The following is a 19178-nucleotide window of genomic DNA, read 5'->3' as shown; positions in this document are numbered from 1 at the left end:
TATTTTCTCATGTTCCCTCACCTAGGTTATTTTAAATTTGGCCGCGTCTAAAATTAGGATCTAAAGGTCAGGGTATGTTTATAGCTTGTTCAAATTTATAGTTCAAAATACCTATATTAAGTAATTTAATAAATAATGTTACAAAATACAATTTTAGCTTAGTAAGCTTTTCTGTAATCCTGCAATGTGGGTGTGCTATTGTGAACCTAGTGACTTATGCCCACAACAAAATATTATGTCATATTTCATAGATATCCTACTAATCCTATCTTATCCTACTAATATTATACACGTGAAAGTATGTGGTACGTTTGCTACTTTACACGAAAATGAAGCTATGCTTGTATCTCTACCCTAGAAAGATAGTCTGCGTCAAAATGACTCCTGCGTTTTCGAAATATAGCTTTATCTTTTTAAATGTCGCGAATCCATAACTGTGCTTATAGGACATTTCATAAGTCACTAAGAGCTACCCTATGGTATACGTCTCAATAAAGTTAGAGTAACCAATTTTGAAATATAACGACTACGTGAGTCAAAATTACGCATGATTATCTTTACCGTGACTTTTAAGATTTTGACTTCTATGGTAGTTTGAATATTTTTTAGCTTATTTTTACTGTATATTGTGACTTATGTTAAAAATTTATTTTTATACATATTGAAGCAAATATAGAAAACAATTGGGGATAGAAAATTGGAAGAATATTGTATACTAGCCGCTCTTATGCAAAGCGATGAGGGTCCCTGTGAAGAAACCGATAGGGAAGTAGGAGGACCACGAAATTGAAAATGACGAGCAAAGTGACACAGAAGAAGCTTTTCCCGATGAGGTACAAAGCAAAGATGATATATTACATTCAAGCAAAAGGCGAAGTAGATGCATTAGACCGAATGTGTTCCCTGATGTTCAATAGTAGTAAGACAATGAGATGGCCAATGGCTTTATTTTATGGAATCAATAAAATTGCTTGGATATTGCATATTAAATTTATAGCCACAATGTTAACATCAAAGCACAAAAACATCCGAGTCAAAAAAACATGAAATATAGAAGCATGGAACCGTCTTCTTTGTTTATGCGTGGGTGTTTAGAATCACCAGCTTTGATAAGATATTTGCGTGATAATATCTCCAAGTTGTTGCCAAATGAAGTATCTGGTACATCGTAAGAAAGTACTGAGGAGGCCTTCCGTAAAAAAAAAAACGTATTTACTATACGATTTGTCCTTCTGAAATATGACGAAAGGCAAATTCCTCCTGCAAAAAATGTAACATCGTTATATTATGTCGTGAGCATACATTGATATGTGCTAAACTTGTTTCTCACTATTTTTATATAAGTATATGTACAACATATATATATAAGATATAAAAAAGTCTGATAATTGTGGCCAAAAATAAGTTTTTATTAGAAATAATACGTGTTACAAGAATTGTAGATTTAAAGCAGACGTTTAATGTTTTCGTTTTTTTATATGTATAAAAATAATTAAAAATAAATTATTTGTAATATTAATTATTCTAACATAACTGTAAATATATAATAACTTACAATTTATAGAAAAAAAACAATATACCGCGACTTAGAGCTAACTAAAAAACATGCGTAAATTTGACGCATGACTATCTTTCCCGTATTACTCAATATGATTATCTTTCTAGGGTTAAATGTTGTCCAGAATTTGAGGTTTTTATTACAATTATTACAATAAGTCTTTTTATTTTATTACAATCAGTCTTTTTACCGAATACAACTTGAGTGAAATCCCGGTCTCCATCTATATTATAATTCAAATACACATAGCACTCGTGCCCTTTATTAAACAAAGGATACATCTTCAGTTAAGTGCAGACGACGATTCGGGTAATTACTAAAGAGGAGGGTAAAAACTTTTGCTCAACACATGTTGTCATGTACTTTGTAGAACCGTATACGTAATGTAAAGTATGCATGAAATGTATGTGCTTACCACTAAAGTTCTTTCTCATGTATATACCTAGAAATTAGTATAATCTATACTTTATATTATAAATCTGAAGAGTTTGTTTGTTTGTTTGAACGCGCTTATCTTGAGAACTACTGAATCTACTCCGATTTGAAAAATTCTTTCGGTGTTAGATAGCTCATTTTTCGAGGAAGGCTATAGCTACATCATCACGCTAAGACCAACAGGACCGGAGCCACGGCCACGGGGGTGAAACCGTGCGGAGCAGCTAGTTATTCGTATAATATAATTTTTTATGTTTGTTTGATTGTGCTTCTCTGGCTTTTTTCTCTCTCTTTCACTGGTTGGAATTATAGTTAACTTATTTTTGTATCGAATAATTGTTATTTTTAAGACTAATATACCATTTTTTTTATAATAAACATCTATACATATAATAAAATCGTAGGAAAGTCAAAACTGTACATTGAATATTTTTTTAAAAGAATACATAATCCATGATCTATAATCGATATAGAAGCCAAAAACATAGTTTTTAGAATTTTTGTCTGTTTGTCGGTTTGTCTGTTTGTCTGTTTGTCTGTTTGTCTGTATATTTGTCCGAGCTAATCTCGAAAAGTACCGCATAGATTGACTTCAAATTTTGCATGAATATTACTAACAGGTCGGGTGAGGCTTTTATATACACATTATCATGCTATCACCTCCGGGGGAGGAGCTGTGAACCTTTATTTTTCTAACGTATTCCGTGTATTACACAGCGTACAATCTAAAGTCTCATGTTTAAATGTTATTTTTGGGTAAGCCACGCTATTATCTAGCTTTACACTATAAAAACTACGTCATTTACGTAATTTTGGCAGAGAAACAGTTTAATGAATCTTAGTAGTATAAAGACAAATTTGAAACAGCGCCATCTATGAGACTTCATTAAAATCAAATCAATTTACATGTTTAACGCTTCTTGCAAATTTATAATTAAAAATTAAATAATATGATGTTGGTGGGGTTTTTAATTGTACTTATTTATTTAACTTTTTAACCCATGTCTTCCCAGAGTCCACTTCAGGTGCTTATATTTTATGTGAATATACTAAATAAAATTTTACAAGTGAGGGTAGATGTTTATTATTTGATGTCAAACAAGACACTATTAACAGTTAATTGTGACATTTTAAAAAACCCTTCTTGCGTTCCCACAAAAGGTAAGTTGTAGCTTTTATATTTATTCTTTATTAATTAATTATATAGTTAGACTCATGTTTTTAATTAGAATTGAAGTTACGACAAAATAAGAAAATGATGAAATTTTATTTTTATGTATAACTTTTACAAGACTATATTAAACGCCCAAAGAAGGTCACTTTAGTTCTTGATAGAATTTTATTTGTTAGTAGCTTTTAAATAAAATAAGGTAAAGTAATCTTTTCATTATTTTTATTTACAGATTCAATGTTCATAAAAATTAACGATTTGCATGAGGATGTAGTAGAAATAAGTATCCTGGCGCGTGGTCAATTGTTGACTAAAGTTAATTTCCAACGTATGGTACAATTATTGGAAGAATCTTGGGTAATTTTAGAGGATATTTTTCGGGAATGAGAAAAGGGGCAGCCAACCACGTATCAGCGTGCGTGCGTGAGAATCTACCTACGTTTTAGTACCAAAAAAAATTTTATTTTGAAACGTAAATATTGCACTCACAACTACTGTACAAGTATGATTTTTAATCGTGCTTTACTGTCATCTGATTGTTTTATTATCGTTATGGCTATTGCGGTACAGATCGTACTGGGATCAGAGTACATATTATTTATCAATTGGTGTGGTAATATACGTACCACACCAAGTAAAATATTTACAATCATACCAAATGGATTAACACGGTATGTACATAAGGCGGTCTTATCGCTTACTAGCGATCTCTTCCAGACTGCCCAAGGTAAGAGATAAAGAATTATACTCATGATCCAGCAATTTTCAACCGAAAAAGAAGTTTTTCTGTAATTGGTAGTTGTTTCATTTATTTATTTTAAATACCTAATTTTACTTTTATATTTGCATTACATTCAGCTTCCATAAAACTTATAAAAATTTTATGTTTATTTCTGTCTAATATAAATACTCTTTTTTAGATATAAATAACAAAAACAACTTTTTTATTAAAATTTAGTACCTTGGGAAGATATTATCTATGTGTTAATAGAACAATACTTAAAGGAAATTATGTTACGATTTTATACAATGAAAATATGTAAAAAAATATTAGCAGGTGTAATTATTAAATTGATCCCGAACCCAAAACTGTAGTTATTTTTTTTGTCATTTAGTGTTTAATTCATGTCAATTGGTTCATTAATAAAAAAAATTATGATCATTTAAATAATCACGGCGAACATTTGCTAAGGCATTCATGTACAAGGTGTAATCGTTCAGTGTGCACAGGCGATTTTTTTTTGTAAGTATTACAGATAACAAAAAACTGTAAACTGATATCGAAAGTACTTAACCTAATAATGGCCGTAATCATTTTTTTTAAATAAATCGAGAAATATCAAAAAAAAAAATATCTTTAAACCCTCCCATACATTAAGTACTTATTAATATGAAATATGAATATCCCATATACATTTAATATGAAAGATTTTAGCTTTCTTTTTCTTTTTTTTTGTTATCTGCTTTAATTACTTCGCAAATTTGAAGTGGCATTTTCCACGCTTTTCCGGACATTTTCACGCATTTTCCGGATATTTTCTGGGCATTTTCCGGGCAATTCCTCACGCATTTTCCGGGGATTTTCCATGCATTTTCCACGCCTTTTCCGGACCATTTCACGCATTTTCCGGATATTTTCCAGATATTTTCCAGGCATTTCCCAGGCATTTTCCTGACATTCCCTGACATTTTCCGGAGATTATCCAGGCATTTTCCACGCTTTTCCGGACATTTTCACGCGTTTTCCAGATATTTTCCGGGAATTTTCTGGGTAATTCCCAGGAAATTTCCGGGGATTTTCCATGCATTTTCCACGCTTTTTCCGGATATTTTCCAGATATTTCCCAGGCATTTTCCAGGCATTTCCCAAGCATTTTCCGGACATTCCCTGACATTTTTCCGGGGATTTCCAGGCATTTTCCACGCTTTTTCCGGACATTTTCAAGCATTTTCCGGATATTTTCTAGATATTTTCCAGGCATTTTCCAGGCATTTTCTGAACATTTCCCTGACATTTCCCTGACATTTTACGGAGATTTTCCAGGCATTTTCCACGCTTTTTCCGGACATTTTCACGCATTTTCAGGGGATTTTCCTGACATTTTCCGGGAAATTTCCAGGCATTTTCCACGCCTTTTCCGGACATTTTCACGCATTTTTTGAATATTTTCCGGTCATTTTCTGGGCATCTCTCAGGCATTTTCCGGGGATTTTCCAGGCATTTTCCACGCTTTTTCCGGATATTTTCCAGACATTTCCCTGGCATTTTCCGGAGATTTTTCAGGCATTTTCCACGCTTTTCCCGAACATTTTCACGCATTTTCCGGATATTTTCCGGGTATTTCCCGAACATTTTCACACATTTTCCGGGGGATTTTCCAGATATTTTACAGGCATTTTCCGGATATCCCCGGTAAATGCCCCGGATTTCCGGAAAGTACGTAAGTTTTTTAGCTTAGATTAGTAATAAATTCTATTAACAATTCTATGAATTGTTTATGGTAGTACGTGTTTACTAAATAATTGTATGTAAAGTAGTAACTACTATGCAGTCGCTATTCCACGCGGACGAAGTCGCGGGCACAGCTAGTACATAATAAATATGATTTTAAATTCACCTAGACATTTCATAATAAATGAAATAATTTATGAAAACCCAGAGCAAAAGGGATGTTTCACTCGCGCGTAAATAAAATTAATTACTTTGAACTAAACGATGGCCCAAATTGAATGAGGATGTTTATAAAGAAAACACAATTCATAGAAAATACATTAACGCAACGTGATAAAGGCAAAAATAATATTTAGAACAAGCTTTTGTGTGGGTTACATTGAATTCTTTACACCTTTTAAAGTGAATTCGTGTCCTGTAACAGTTTCATAATATTGAACCTAAAAGTGTGTAGGTGTAAAATGACTCAACTCTAATTTGAGGAAAGGCATCAAAATGTTAAAGAAATAACCAAGAAGATAAAACAAAAACTGTACCTATTACTTGTATTTCTAATTACAAAAAGGAGAAAGAAATGTAAGCGGAATTAAATCCTTATAAATCTTGTTCTAAAATGTATCTGATTTTCCTCACACGAAATGAAATAGGGAGTGGTAAAAGAACTAGACTACCTATTGTTCGGATAGTCGGCATCTACTCAATGAAAAGAAACATTAAATAAAACCGTCAATTCGCTTCACGAAATGCAAAGAAACGTTTTCAATTAAGCTTTCAAATTAAGCCCTAAGTGAGAATAAAAGTCAATAAGAATAGTATAGCAACAATTTTGAAACGACACTTTAAAAATATGTCTTTTGGTCATGATATTAAGGGATATATTGGAGTGAAATTCAGGTTATTTTTTCAGAGTTGATCGCGTTACGGTTAATGCTGATCTATTGTGTTCAACAGTTAATTAGAACGCCGCAGACTGCTTTTAGGATTTAGGTTATCTAGGGCTCTAAGGCTCGGCTTAGGTTTTGCCTGGTCATGATTGCCTATTGTATAGATTTTAATGTCTTCGCGTTATATTTATTAGGTGACTGTGGATTCGTCTGCGTTGGAATTTTTGCGTGAAATTGTTACCTATTATTTTTTTACAAATTGCTAGACTAGGATAATTTTTAAAATATCTCAAACATTAGTTTGATAGTGGTAGTCCCAGTGAGCAGTTGAAATTGAACGAAGATTTTAGGAAAATTTCTTCAGAGATTGCTACATCCTATTCATATTTTAAACATTAAAGTTTGTACAGTGTACTGATTAGTTTATATATGTCTGGTTTATACCTTAAACCGTTGATCAGGTTGGAGTTAATCTTAATGTATAGGAAGATTAAACCTTGGATTAGTTGTACAAATTTATGTCGAGATAACAAAACTTGAAGGGTTCAAAATTGCAAATTAGTAATTGGGATGTACCTCGGGGACACTTTACCCCATCATGAAGTGGTCCTCAGCGAAACCACAGGCAGAAATAAACATAAGTATATAAAACCGACGCATTAATTAAACAAGCCCTTTAAAGGTTCAAAGGCCTTTGTTCGCAGTAACAAAAGTTATTTAATGCCGGCGATTTCGTCCATCGGCTCATGGAAATATTCGTTATTCAGTTATTAGGGTTCCGTACCTCAAAACGAAAAACGGAACCCTTATAGGATCACTTTTTTGTCTGTCTGTCTGTCATCTTGCGTGGAGATATCAAGCTGAAATATTCAAGTCTACGGTCCCTTGAAGTTGTGAAAAAATCAAACTTGAATGCTTAGCAATAAAAAGATAGAAAATGTATGTTTTCGAAAATTTCAACATTCGCAGGGGAATCAACCTACAGGGTCCTTCCTGTGAACACAGAGTGTTGAAATTTGGTTAGAAGCAACATCTTATAGCACAGATAAAGGAATAATTGCTAAAAGCATAAATTTAATATTACAACATGATTAAAAAATAGGTTTGTTCTGGGCCCACAGTGCGCGAGTCGGACTCGCACTTGGCCGATTTTATTCCACAACACCCAGTTTTTGTAAACATCTTTTGTTTACGCTACTAACTACCTTTGTATTTGGAGCTCGCGTCCAATTTGAATTTTCCACGGTTATTTGTTATTGGATAAAGATTTAAAAAGTTTTGTGTATTTTAGTTTTGGTTCCGAAAATAAATCAATATGAGTGTGTCAATTAAATTAGTACAATAGCTGGGATTTTTATTCGACTAAATTTAAAAGATGATGATTTAATTTTATTAAACTGTATATTGACATGATTTTAAAAGAGCAACTATGGAGTTTCTTGTCTATTCTTCTCCATAGATACTGCTTTCCGAATCGGTGGTAAATGTTAAAAATAAAAATATGTAATGACGATTCGAAAGTGCTTCTAGAAGAAGTCTAATTGAATAAATAAATGTTTGAGTTTGAGTTTAATATTAAAAGAGCAACTATGGAGTTTCTTGCCGATTCTTCTCCATAGATACTGCTTTCCGAATCGGTGGTAAATGATAAAAATATGTATTGACGTTTCAAAAGTGCTTCTCGAAGAAGTCTAATTGAATAAATAAATGTTTGAGTTTGAGTTTGAGTTTGAGTATATTATCATAATCGAACACTAGAATAATTAATAAACATTACAACATTTATTATAGTTTTTTTATTTTATATTTTGGATTTGTAAAACTTTTTCTAGTTTTAAGCATTTGTTTGTATTCCGCAGATATTATGTACATCTGTTTGTAATATTTATTATCTGTATCGGGGTCAGTGACGTCAATGACAACTGCATCGTAACCGTGACGTCACTGCGTAAATTGCCTTGCCAATAATGCGTATACAGTGTGATTTAAAATAATATTAAATTACTTATATTACTATTTATTTATTTAAATTGCTGAATGGATTTGTATGAATTCTAAATAGAACGATAAATATTTTATAGATCTATATATAGAGCATTGAAAAACGACTTACACTTGAATTTTATTTTATTTTATATTTGTTTATTTTATTTATTTATTTATATCAGGCAGCATTGCCCATATATTGTTATTAGTACTTATTCTAGTGTTAGTAAAACTACATTTACTTATTTAAGGAAGTGTGTATAAAAAAATATTTTGTACAATGTGCGGTAGTCGGTAATGGTAAGTAGAAGTATGTACCTACCTACGTTTTAACAAGTACCTATTACAATTTAACTACAAATTGTGAAGCTTAATTGAAACGTTATAATATCGCGATAAATAATAGATCAAGAGCCCACGCCGGCCAGACTTTCCTTTCTTTAGGAAAGTTGAAAGTTTCTCTGTATATGTCTCCGATACAGATCAGAACGACTAGCGATTATCAAGTCTGGGTTGTGGTTACTTTGGCAGGAAACAGGTAGTAAAGGTGTATAAAATTGTACCTAACTTTCATTATAGTTTTAAAGCTAAATTTTATATATGTTACTTGGAGACGTATAAAAAGATGTTAACTCAAGAGCCGGACAGTTTTCATGGTTCCTACATCTTGCAAGACACATTAAAAAAATAACTTACATATCATCAAATTAACGTACTACCTAAAAGTGTATCAAATATGAAATAACCCACTAAAAACATTAGTTTACTATAATTAATGACTAAAAAATAATAGTATAATATAAGTAATAAAGTTATTACTTATCTTTTACGGGGACTTATGTTGATGGAATTTCACGTATCTCGATGACACAATAACAAAATCATACTTTTAGGTAGTACGTTAATTTGATGATGTTAGTTATTTTTTAAATGTGTCTGGCAAGATGTAAGAACCATGAAAACTGTCCGGCTCTTGAGTTAACATCTTTTTATACGTCTCCAAGTAACATATATAAAATTTAGCTTTAAAACTATAATGAAAGTTAGGTACAATTTTATACACCTTTACTACCTGTTTCCTGCCAAAGTAACCACAACCCAGGGGCCTTAGACAAACGTACGTAACGCCATGGAATAGAAACTGCTAACGCTAATTATTGACATAAGCTCATGAAATTTTGGCAATGGTTCGATCACACTACCAACGACGCAGACGACCACGACCAAAGTTCCAATCTTGCCGAAATTTGTTCAAAATCAATATTAAAATCTCCCGTCATTCTGGTACTCAGGAATAAAAAAATTCGAGGTCAATTAATAAAAAGAAATAGGGTTTTTTGCGATTTTCGCCGAGACGGTAAGTTTATCATACAATCACCTGAACCAAAATTGTATATAATCTAATTATCTATAAAAAAGGTTAAATACATTTTTTTCTAGGAGCCACCGTTTCTATGAAAAACCTGTTTGTTTATCCATTGATCTCAAAAATTTTTTTTCCAAACGCCAATACGACAGGAAATTCTTAAATTTCATTTTTAATTGTGTTTTGCACAATTTTATTTAATTGCGACTGGATGAAAATTTTGTTCGTGGTCGTCGTTGTCGTTGGTAGGGTGACCAATCCTTATGCAAAACATCATACGCTTATGTCAATTTCTATCTGTGATTTCTATCGATAGCGTATTCTATTCCTTGGCGTTTTGACGTTTGGCTAAGGCCCCCGACTTGATAATCGCTAGTCGTTCTTATCTATATCGGAGACATATACAGAGAAACTTTCAACTTTCCTAAAGAAAGGAAAGTCTGGCCGGCGTGGGCTCTTAGATTATAATCTTTATTGATGGAATAATTTAAAGATTTTATTATGTGTACGTCTACATCAACAAAAAATATAAAAGAAGCGCAAACAGAATTATCACACAATACCGTCCAGTAAATCCGTCCATTCACATCGTTACTGAATAAATGTAATTACGAAACAGAATTGACTTTTCACTCCACCCCTGTCCCCAATTATAGTGGGTAATTGTATTTACGACGATTCAGGAAATACGTATTCAGCTCACGTTTTTAGTTTTACTCGTATTCGTCTTTTTATCGATTTTATTGGTGCTAATCAGAAATCTCACCAATTATGTATTTACTTTTATGTATCTTAATAATAGGCAAAATGCTCAGCAGAACGTATAAAAAAACTTAAACAAACTTATACACATTTTCAATAATTGAAAAAATTATGTATAAAATTATGAACAATCAAATTAAGTAAAAATAACATCCTGTATACATGATCTGTTTAGTAAGTCCAATAAAATTGCACAGCTGCCAGCTGGTGTTTATTTCAAAGAGGTCATTCACACCGATTACGATCTACCTTCTTAAAGGTTAGTCTTTCGTGAATTGCTTTCTACGTAGATTCATTCAAGTAGTTTAAAAAGATATCTAATTATATTCAATGTGGAATTTCTGAGCTAATGATTCGATAGCGCCTTGTGTCAATGGAGACTAAGCAACTTTATAAAAAATGCGAGGAAACGCAAACACAATTCTTAATTTCATAGTTAAGATTCTAATCATTAGTCAAATCACAGATAATATAATACTAAAACTAAATAGGTAAACATAGAGCTAATAAGTAATAAAAAATAAAAGGAATAATAAGTCCAAAGAGTCTATAAATTACAGTCTGTTACATACAAAAAAAAAACAGCTGAAGCTAATGGCAACGTGTAAAAAAGCGTATTAATTATCACTAAAGTCCTGTAACACCGTCAGTCAAAGCTCCTGTAACACTACCAGTGTTTCAAGTGTTTATAAGCGGTGGTGACCACTTAACATCAGGTAGCCCACCCGCCCCTCCCCTTTGTTTGCTCTGACAAAAAAAAAACTATAGAAACCTTGTCAAAAGGCTTATTCGAATAACGGTTTTATTGGGATCGTATGTATATTTTGTATCTATCACCTATTTATTTATTGACCAATATCTTAGAATAATATTTTACAAATGCGATTTTAAAGTTTATTAATGTACTTATACAAATTCTAACAGATGACGCTCTACGTTGCTTATAAAAACAACCCTTGTCTTCAAAACAATAGCAATAAACATATATAGAAACCTCGTAAAAAGTTATTAATGTTATATGGTTATAAATATAATGTAAATTCCATTCAATACAATGATTGTAATACACTAAAGCCTAAAGGTAAAGAGTAATTACTTTATGTAGATTGACTGCGTCCATTGCAGATGTATGTCATTTTCGCAGTGCGTATAATTTGTTTCAGCTGTAATGGACCGAGCTAATTTATTATTATATATAATATATCATCTGTGCATGTCATGTTGCATTTAAATGTTAAAGTAATTTGCATTTTCGCTAAGGATTATGAGTATTTGTTCTGAAATTTATTGGAACCAGTTATAGTATTGATAATTTTTGGCGCGAATGTCCACCATCTTTACTTTTTTTTATAGTTTTTACAAGGTTTTTACAGGCTCAATAATATCACAGATTACCTACTCAACAGTTGCTACATATAACAATTAGTGCTAGATTAATAAAAATAGGTATATATTTGATGTATCTTTTCTCAATTTTTGTGTAAAAATAAATTGTATAGCCCAGTCATACCTGTTCTAAATGAAAACCGTAGTTTTAAAACAAATTCCTCTCGAGAGTAATTTAAAAAGAGATTTAATTTTGTATCAGTTTCAACTGAGTACTTGCATTGCTATTACTGGAATGACTGCACCGTTCGCATAAAAAATGTTCGTCTGAATGGGTCCTACGTGGATGACGTAGCGTCAGCAACGATATTTTCTTTATTTAATTTTATGTTATGATATTGTATTTTCTTTAACGTTTTTATGTAAGTTATAATTATTAATTCAATTAACATAATAAGAAATTCTTTTGAAATTATGAAACCTTGTTTTAGTGTTTAGGGTTTCTGTTTGTATTTGAACACTAACAAACAAATTTACTGTCTAGTTTTTCATTGCAATTGATTTGTAAGGAGCTAGATGGTATTGTACTATATTTATTTTCATAATTTTTGTCCACTGAATATATGTGTTGGAATGAAAATAATATGTATTAAATGAAGGAAAATTCACGAAAATAAATGAACAAACAAAATTCATGAGGCGATACAAAGTTCGCCGGATCAGTAAGTTTCTAAATAGTTCAAAGTTTGTGCTGATACATTATTTTCTGTTTATAAAATTCTTGTGGAATAGCTAGACGTTAAGTAATTTAGTAGTTTAGAATCCAGTAAGTTTTACAGTCTGACAATAATTCAAAATCTACGGAAAGTTTTAAATTATAAACTATAAGTTCGTAATAAAAATACAAAACATTTAATTTCCTGTTTTGCTGACGCTCCTCATAAAGGTCAGTACTGAGAGACTATTTCTATACTCCCTGACAATGCTATCCGTACCATTGCAATGTTCCTCTTGATACATTTTAAAATTACCGACTAGCCTTGTACCCTGGTATTTTCATTTAATTGTCTATGTTAGCAATTCAAGTTCTTATAACGAACTTTTCTTAAATGTAGCTTTAAATATAAAGTTGCATATTAATGAATGACATAGATAACTACAATAATGTAAGTAACACGGTGAACCGATATGGATATCCATAGCCCAATTATTTGAATTGGAATTATACATAAGACTACAATATTGCTGTTTATATGTACATTGATCACCTATGAACATATTTTTTTATTTAAAATAATCCACAAATTTGTGTTTAAAAATTGTTGTATGTGTGAATAAATATTTATTTATTTAATACGGTATTTTATATTCAATACTTTATCAATATTTTTTAATAGGTAGATTATAATCTTGAAAAAATAAAAGTGGCAAGCTGCGGTTAACAATAGGACAAATAAATTAGTTTTAATTTCTGCCCCACAGTGTTGAATTGGTTTATTTCTCCAAGGAAATAACAGCCTAGTTAGTACAGTCAGCAACTTAATAACAAGTAAGTACGTAGTTAATAACAAGTATCCATATTAAAACACAATTCGTTTTGAGACGTTTTAATATTATCAATGCTACGTTACCCCTGCGAGATCTACCCGTACCTGCACAGGTAACATGTGTTATGTGAGAATAACCTTGTGCAGTTTTTTGAGCCTACCTCAGTTGATTTTTTTTTGTTTAGTGGGGAAACCTTGCACTGATACCCACGGTGTTCCGTCCAGCCGCTTGAATGACCTTGTTCGGTATACTTGCACGGTAGACTGTAGCTCGTATGGCTTATATTATGCGGATCCAAAGGCAGGACCATCCATTGCGAGCAGCCTCGCGAAGCAGATCGGTCTATATATGAACTTGTTCCGTCATTTTCCTTGGCCGAGCTACGCCTTTTTAAACATTTTTCCAGTATTGTATGCATATTGTGAAATTTTGGCACAGTTGCATATAGAAAGGCTACGAGTAAGTTAATATTGGTGATTTTGCATCGTAAAAAAGCAGTGAAGTATCGAAAAAGCTGAGCAAATAAAGCCCGATAGCCTTTATATTCAAAAAGTTGAAATCAATTGTTTCGAAGTTTGTTGTTCAGAATTTTTTAATTGCTTCCGAGTTTCCGTATTGAGTGCGGCGTGCGCTAAAGTTTATTTGTTATTTATTATTTATTATTATTTATTTCATTTATTATTTCAATGGACGGATGTATGAATGCAATCGCTAGTTGGTTGGAAAATTAGTTCTTTAGAGGATTTTATGAGTGAAAAATGATTATTATGATATGAGTGATTCGTGTTTTATTTAGCAGCAAGCAAATAATCATTAATTCTGTATTTATTATCGTTGTTTATTTCACCAAAAACATAAATCACCAATTTATAAAATTTTAATAATTTTCTCTCAAACTTTATCTGCTGGCGGTACCCGTTTGTTTGCCAGCAAATAACCTAGATGAGGCCGCTTGATGTATGATGTGTCAGACGATTCATCTTAGCACAAAGACCTTATATAGGTCGTAGGTAAATATTATTAGATTGGACAGATCCGTGAAAAGATAATTTAAAATATCGATTAATATTGTAGGGCAACATTAAAATTATGAGTTATAATATAGTAAAAGCCTTGATTCTTTATTTGTTAGTTACGATTTTACGATATTGAAGACTGATTTACAAGATTGGTTTGAATATAGTATTTTTTATATTTTGGGGCAACACAAAACAGTTAATCGTAATTCGTAATTTATATATTAATACACGGTGGCAAGTTCTAGCTTATATAAAAACTAGATTTCCGCCCGCGGCTTCGCCCGCGTTTTCAAAGGAAACCCCGCATCCTTTACCGTGAGATTTCCGGGATAAAACCTATCCTATGTGTTAATCCAAGTTAACCTCTATATGTGTGCTAAATTTCATTGTAATCGGTTCAGTGGTATTTGCGTGAAAGAGTAACAAACACACACACATCCTCATAATTAGGTAGTAGTAAGGATTGAAGTATATATTCTCTGTTTATTATATTATAGGTAATCAAAATTATATATACCGTTGTTTAAGTTAAACAATGCAGGTTTGTCGAATGTATTTTTCATCGCGATGAGAGCAGAATTTTGATCACGAGGCGATCCTAGTTTACAATGTAAATAATAATTAATTAAAATTCTATACAGCCTGTATAAATTTGTAGAATATGCCATCTTCAAATTGGACGCATCTTTTACAATTCGAAACATAAACCAAATTATATTTCTTACCACATTGAAAACTAAGACAATTTCCGTTCGTTAATTAGGTACCTTTTTATGAAAGCACAAAGCAATATCGAAGTCAGTGTACAAAAGCTTTTGCGAATATAACGTCGATAACAAACGGTTTTGTAAGGATAATCGAACCGTGGTATTGAGGCAGGTTTACCTTTGCGATATTGTTTGTCGTATAGATACTGTTAGATTGTCGATATATATATTTTATAGAAGATAGATACTGTCGGATTGTCAGTATATATCTATATTTCATAGAGGAACAATTTCCTACAGTAAGATTGTATTCAAAGCTAGTAAGTGGAAAATTCTTGCTTACGTAGAAAACTTTAATGTTGCCGAGTGATAAGCTGTTCCATATTTAGTGTATGTGTTTTTTATGAGCAATATGAAAGTGCTTGACCACGTTCTAATTTAAGCGAAAATGTGGTCTAAAATGGAGTCTCTTAAAAGGAACAAGTAAAAATGGTATGAAAAGTCAGAGGTTATAAGATCTTCAGAGCCAAAGTTAAGTTATCTAATATATAAAAATCAATGCCACTTTTCGTTGTAATTCCATAACTCGAGAACGGCTGAACCGATTTCGATAATTCTTTTTTTATTATATTCCTTGAAGTACGAGGATGGTTCTTATGTAGAGAAAACGTTAATATGTACCACGGGCGAAGCCGGGGCGGACCGCTAGTTAGGTATGAAGATTTTATCAAAAGCATCGTCGTAATATTATGCAAGTTTAAATAAAGATAATAGTTTACCATTTATTGGGAAAGTGTTTAAATTACAATGTTATGTTATAGTCACAGATATAGACAATTTACATTCATATAAACTTTCGCCATTATGCTCGTATAATATTGTATGCAGGCAATGCGGCCTCATTTATCTTATATAGAGAGAGGAGATTGGAACACTATTTAAAGTTATTCAAATGTAATAATAATTTAAGTATCAAGTAGTCAGATAAATATTGATTTATTTATCTGACTATATTATAACGATATCGACCAATAATTAAACCTTTAAGTAACATAAATCTAACGACGAAAATATCAAATCTCATCTAAAAATGTCTACGAGAGGCCCATAAAAATATATCCATTTAGTCAAAATTCGTTCTAAATTTTAATCGTAGTCTTCTTGAAAGAGGCAGCAAAGTGTCGTCATTAAGATAAGAGCAGGTTGTGACGTTCATTTACAACGCCTTGAAGAATAAAACGATCCGAGACCTTTGGGGATTCGTATATCTTACATTGAATTTCCGTGAACGTCTCGAATCAGTTATTTTTAGTACACGGAATATGAGATGCATTTGTAATAGTGTTGAAATAAAATCAGTTATTTCAACACTTTAATAGTTATGGTTTATCACATTCAAAGAATTTTATACCTATACATATAACATATTGTATCCTATGATGGGGATTTTAGCGTAGGTAGTTGTTTTTTTTTTTCTTCCTTTCATTAAAAATAATAATATCAAATAAGTTTTTGTTCCTGTATAAGAGATTTATTATATATAGAGTATTAGTATGATGAAATTCAAGATAATGTTATAACAATACCATTTCGAGCGGGTGTATCATTACGAAATTGTATGTTTCTGCTACGACGAAACTTGAACAAAGGAAGGTACATAATAGACTCTCTGATCAACATAAAAATAGATCTTCACTATCAAGAAACTAATTTTTTCAATAATAATTTTCATTAGAAAACTACTTCTCTAAACTGCACACTTCTTGCTCTATTTTGTTTTTTTTTTTTTACGGAGCGAAAGGCTTGACTACCTCGTCTGCCTAACCTTAGGTATATGTGGTCTATGACGGAGCGCGCTACCCATGAAAGTATCTTCACTATCTCCTTAATACCTTATTCAACTACTATTAATTTACCTTACTTTACTAATTTATATTTACTTTATTAATTAACCTTACCTTCATACAACCAATCAGGCACTCCATTATAAATCGTCCCGGGTACACCCGTCTCCGTGACTCTATACCCCGTGGAAGACCGTGGCGCCGGTCGGTAGTAGATATCACAGTCCTTGACAGTGACCAGCCCGTGGCCCTTGGGTGTCCACATGGCGAGGAGCAGCAGGGGACCCTCGGAGATCACGCCGCCCCCCACTTCGTCTGGTAGAGGCGTGAGGGGGTAGGATTCGCTGGGAACAAAGATATATGTTACTAGAAGGTAACTAATGCTCTTTTACATGCTATGAACAAATAGATACTTGTTACTAGAATAGGACATACGAGAATTCATAGAGATAAAATGACATTTTGTTGATGTTCTAGATTAAACAGTTGAAATGTATACTGTTTTGGTAATTAATAATTATATCGTGTATCTTGATAAATAAATAGAAGATACGTTACGTCTTGTTGGTAAAAAGTATCTTACCACAGACTAATAATAATATACTACGTATACAAATCTTACTAAATAGGTATTGTATTTTAGTAATTTTTTTACAAATCAACAAGTTTTACAATTAAAAATCTATCCATTGTTTAGTTGCTATCGTTTGACTAACAAGTACTAACTAGCCTAACAAGCTAAAAACTATTTAAATGGAAAATATCAATTCCATAGATTATATAATTCAATATACAGTCATTAAGAATAAGAAAACGGAACTCTCGTTTTATCAAAGGGAAACCGCAAAGGAAAATACGGGAGTTTCCAGTTAAAATATAAATAAAATTCTAGCTTGAGATATATTTGCAATATCTTGGTATTGTGACTTCATACGGTTTGTGTGAAGAGCCTTTATATGATTCGCTGAAAGTTTGTACCGTATGAAAGTCTGAAGTTTTAACTAGGAAATATTTTAGAACAAAATTTATATTCTTCTTTACCTACTAAGTATATGTTCCTAAAATAGCAGGCTATAATTAAGCACGATTTTATGCGGTGTCTGCAATTAATTTCCGATGGAAATAAAAAAAAAATGGTAACATTTCAAAGTTGTGGATTTTAAAATATAACACACATTTCACGAATTTTCTGCGTTTCACTTTCACTGAAGAATAAAAAAGATTCATATTGAATTGAACATAATCAAAATTGCTACATATAGGTATACAAAGTTATTTTCAGAAAATGATAGAAACACATTTTTCACCTTAAATTAAAAGAAAAGCAGTGCAATATGAAGACACCTACAGCAATATTGCAACAGTAAATTGTGGTCCATTTCGCATTATGCTCTCCTGGTAGCATAATGTTCTCACTATACCTTTATTTGCAGAATATTTAAGCAGAGAACATTGAGATACATTTATTTTCTAGTGTGAGTGGGTTTTATAATGAACAACATATCATATAGAACATAATATTATACAACAAAATGCGCCTTTGTATTTGTCTGTTCGTGATAAATTCAAAACGACTGCATCGATTTTTATCTGTTTTCAGTTCTTGAGGAAGGTTTTAGTACCTTTTTTTATAATGGGGAAATCTTCCAAAGATACCCACGGCCCCCGGGGAAGGAACCGTGGGTTATGTCGGATTCTTACCGAATAAAACCCCACTGTGTTCCGTCGAGCCGCTTAAATGATGGGGCCGCGGGTATTGGTTGGAATTCTTCCGCGACAGGGTTTTAGTACCTACATAATTTGTTAAGTTTTACGCAACGCGGTTTAAGCCGTGGCCGTGGGCGGAAAGCTACTGTAAGTATAATATGTTGACGTATGATAACCATCTAGCTGGAGGTAAGCCTGTCATTACTGATCTTCTAAATCGGGATTTTGTAGGAAAATTATATGAGTTACGAGCTTCACGTTAATCTTAGCTTTTCCTCAACATAATATCTCTACAAAAAAGCTTCTAAAACATTATCTCTTTGGCTTTTAAGACTTCGAGGCTATAGGTTTAACGATGGTGAAGATTCTTCTTTATAAATACTTATATATTTCTTGAGTTAAAAAAATTGCGA

The 19178-nt window shown here is 32.1% G+C and overlaps 1 protein-coding gene and 1 long non-coding RNA gene across 2 annotated transcripts in view; both read right to left on the bottom strand.

Moving 5' to 3' along the window:
• Positions 1 to 19178, bottom strand: part of LOC123701627 (inactive dipeptidyl peptidase 10) — a 129588-nt gene that overhangs the window by 11396 nt on the left and 99014 nt on the right. The window contains exon 6 of the mRNA XM_045649112.1: positions 17173 to 17402. Within this exon, the coding sequence (XP_045505068.1) occupies positions 17173 to 17402 (230 nt within the window). The remainder of the gene's footprint in view (positions 1 to 17172; positions 17403 to 19178) is intronic.
• LOC123701629 lies at positions 977 to 1661 on the bottom strand. Its single transcript, XR_006752758.1, has 2 exons — positions 1425 to 1661; positions 977 to 1260 (listed from the first exon to the last, which is right to left on the bottom strand). It is a non-coding gene; the product is annotated as an uncharacterized LOC123701629 (long non-coding RNA).

Source organism: Colias croceus, chromosome 22 (genome assembly GCF_905220415.1).
Source record: "Colias croceus chromosome 22, ilColCroc2.1".
In the NCBI taxonomy this organism is placed as follows: domain Eukaryota; kingdom Metazoa; phylum Arthropoda; class Insecta; order Lepidoptera; family Pieridae; genus Colias; species Colias croceus.
Note: the sequence above shows the minus strand (reverse complement) of the source record. Positions and strands in the feature narration are given on the sequence as shown.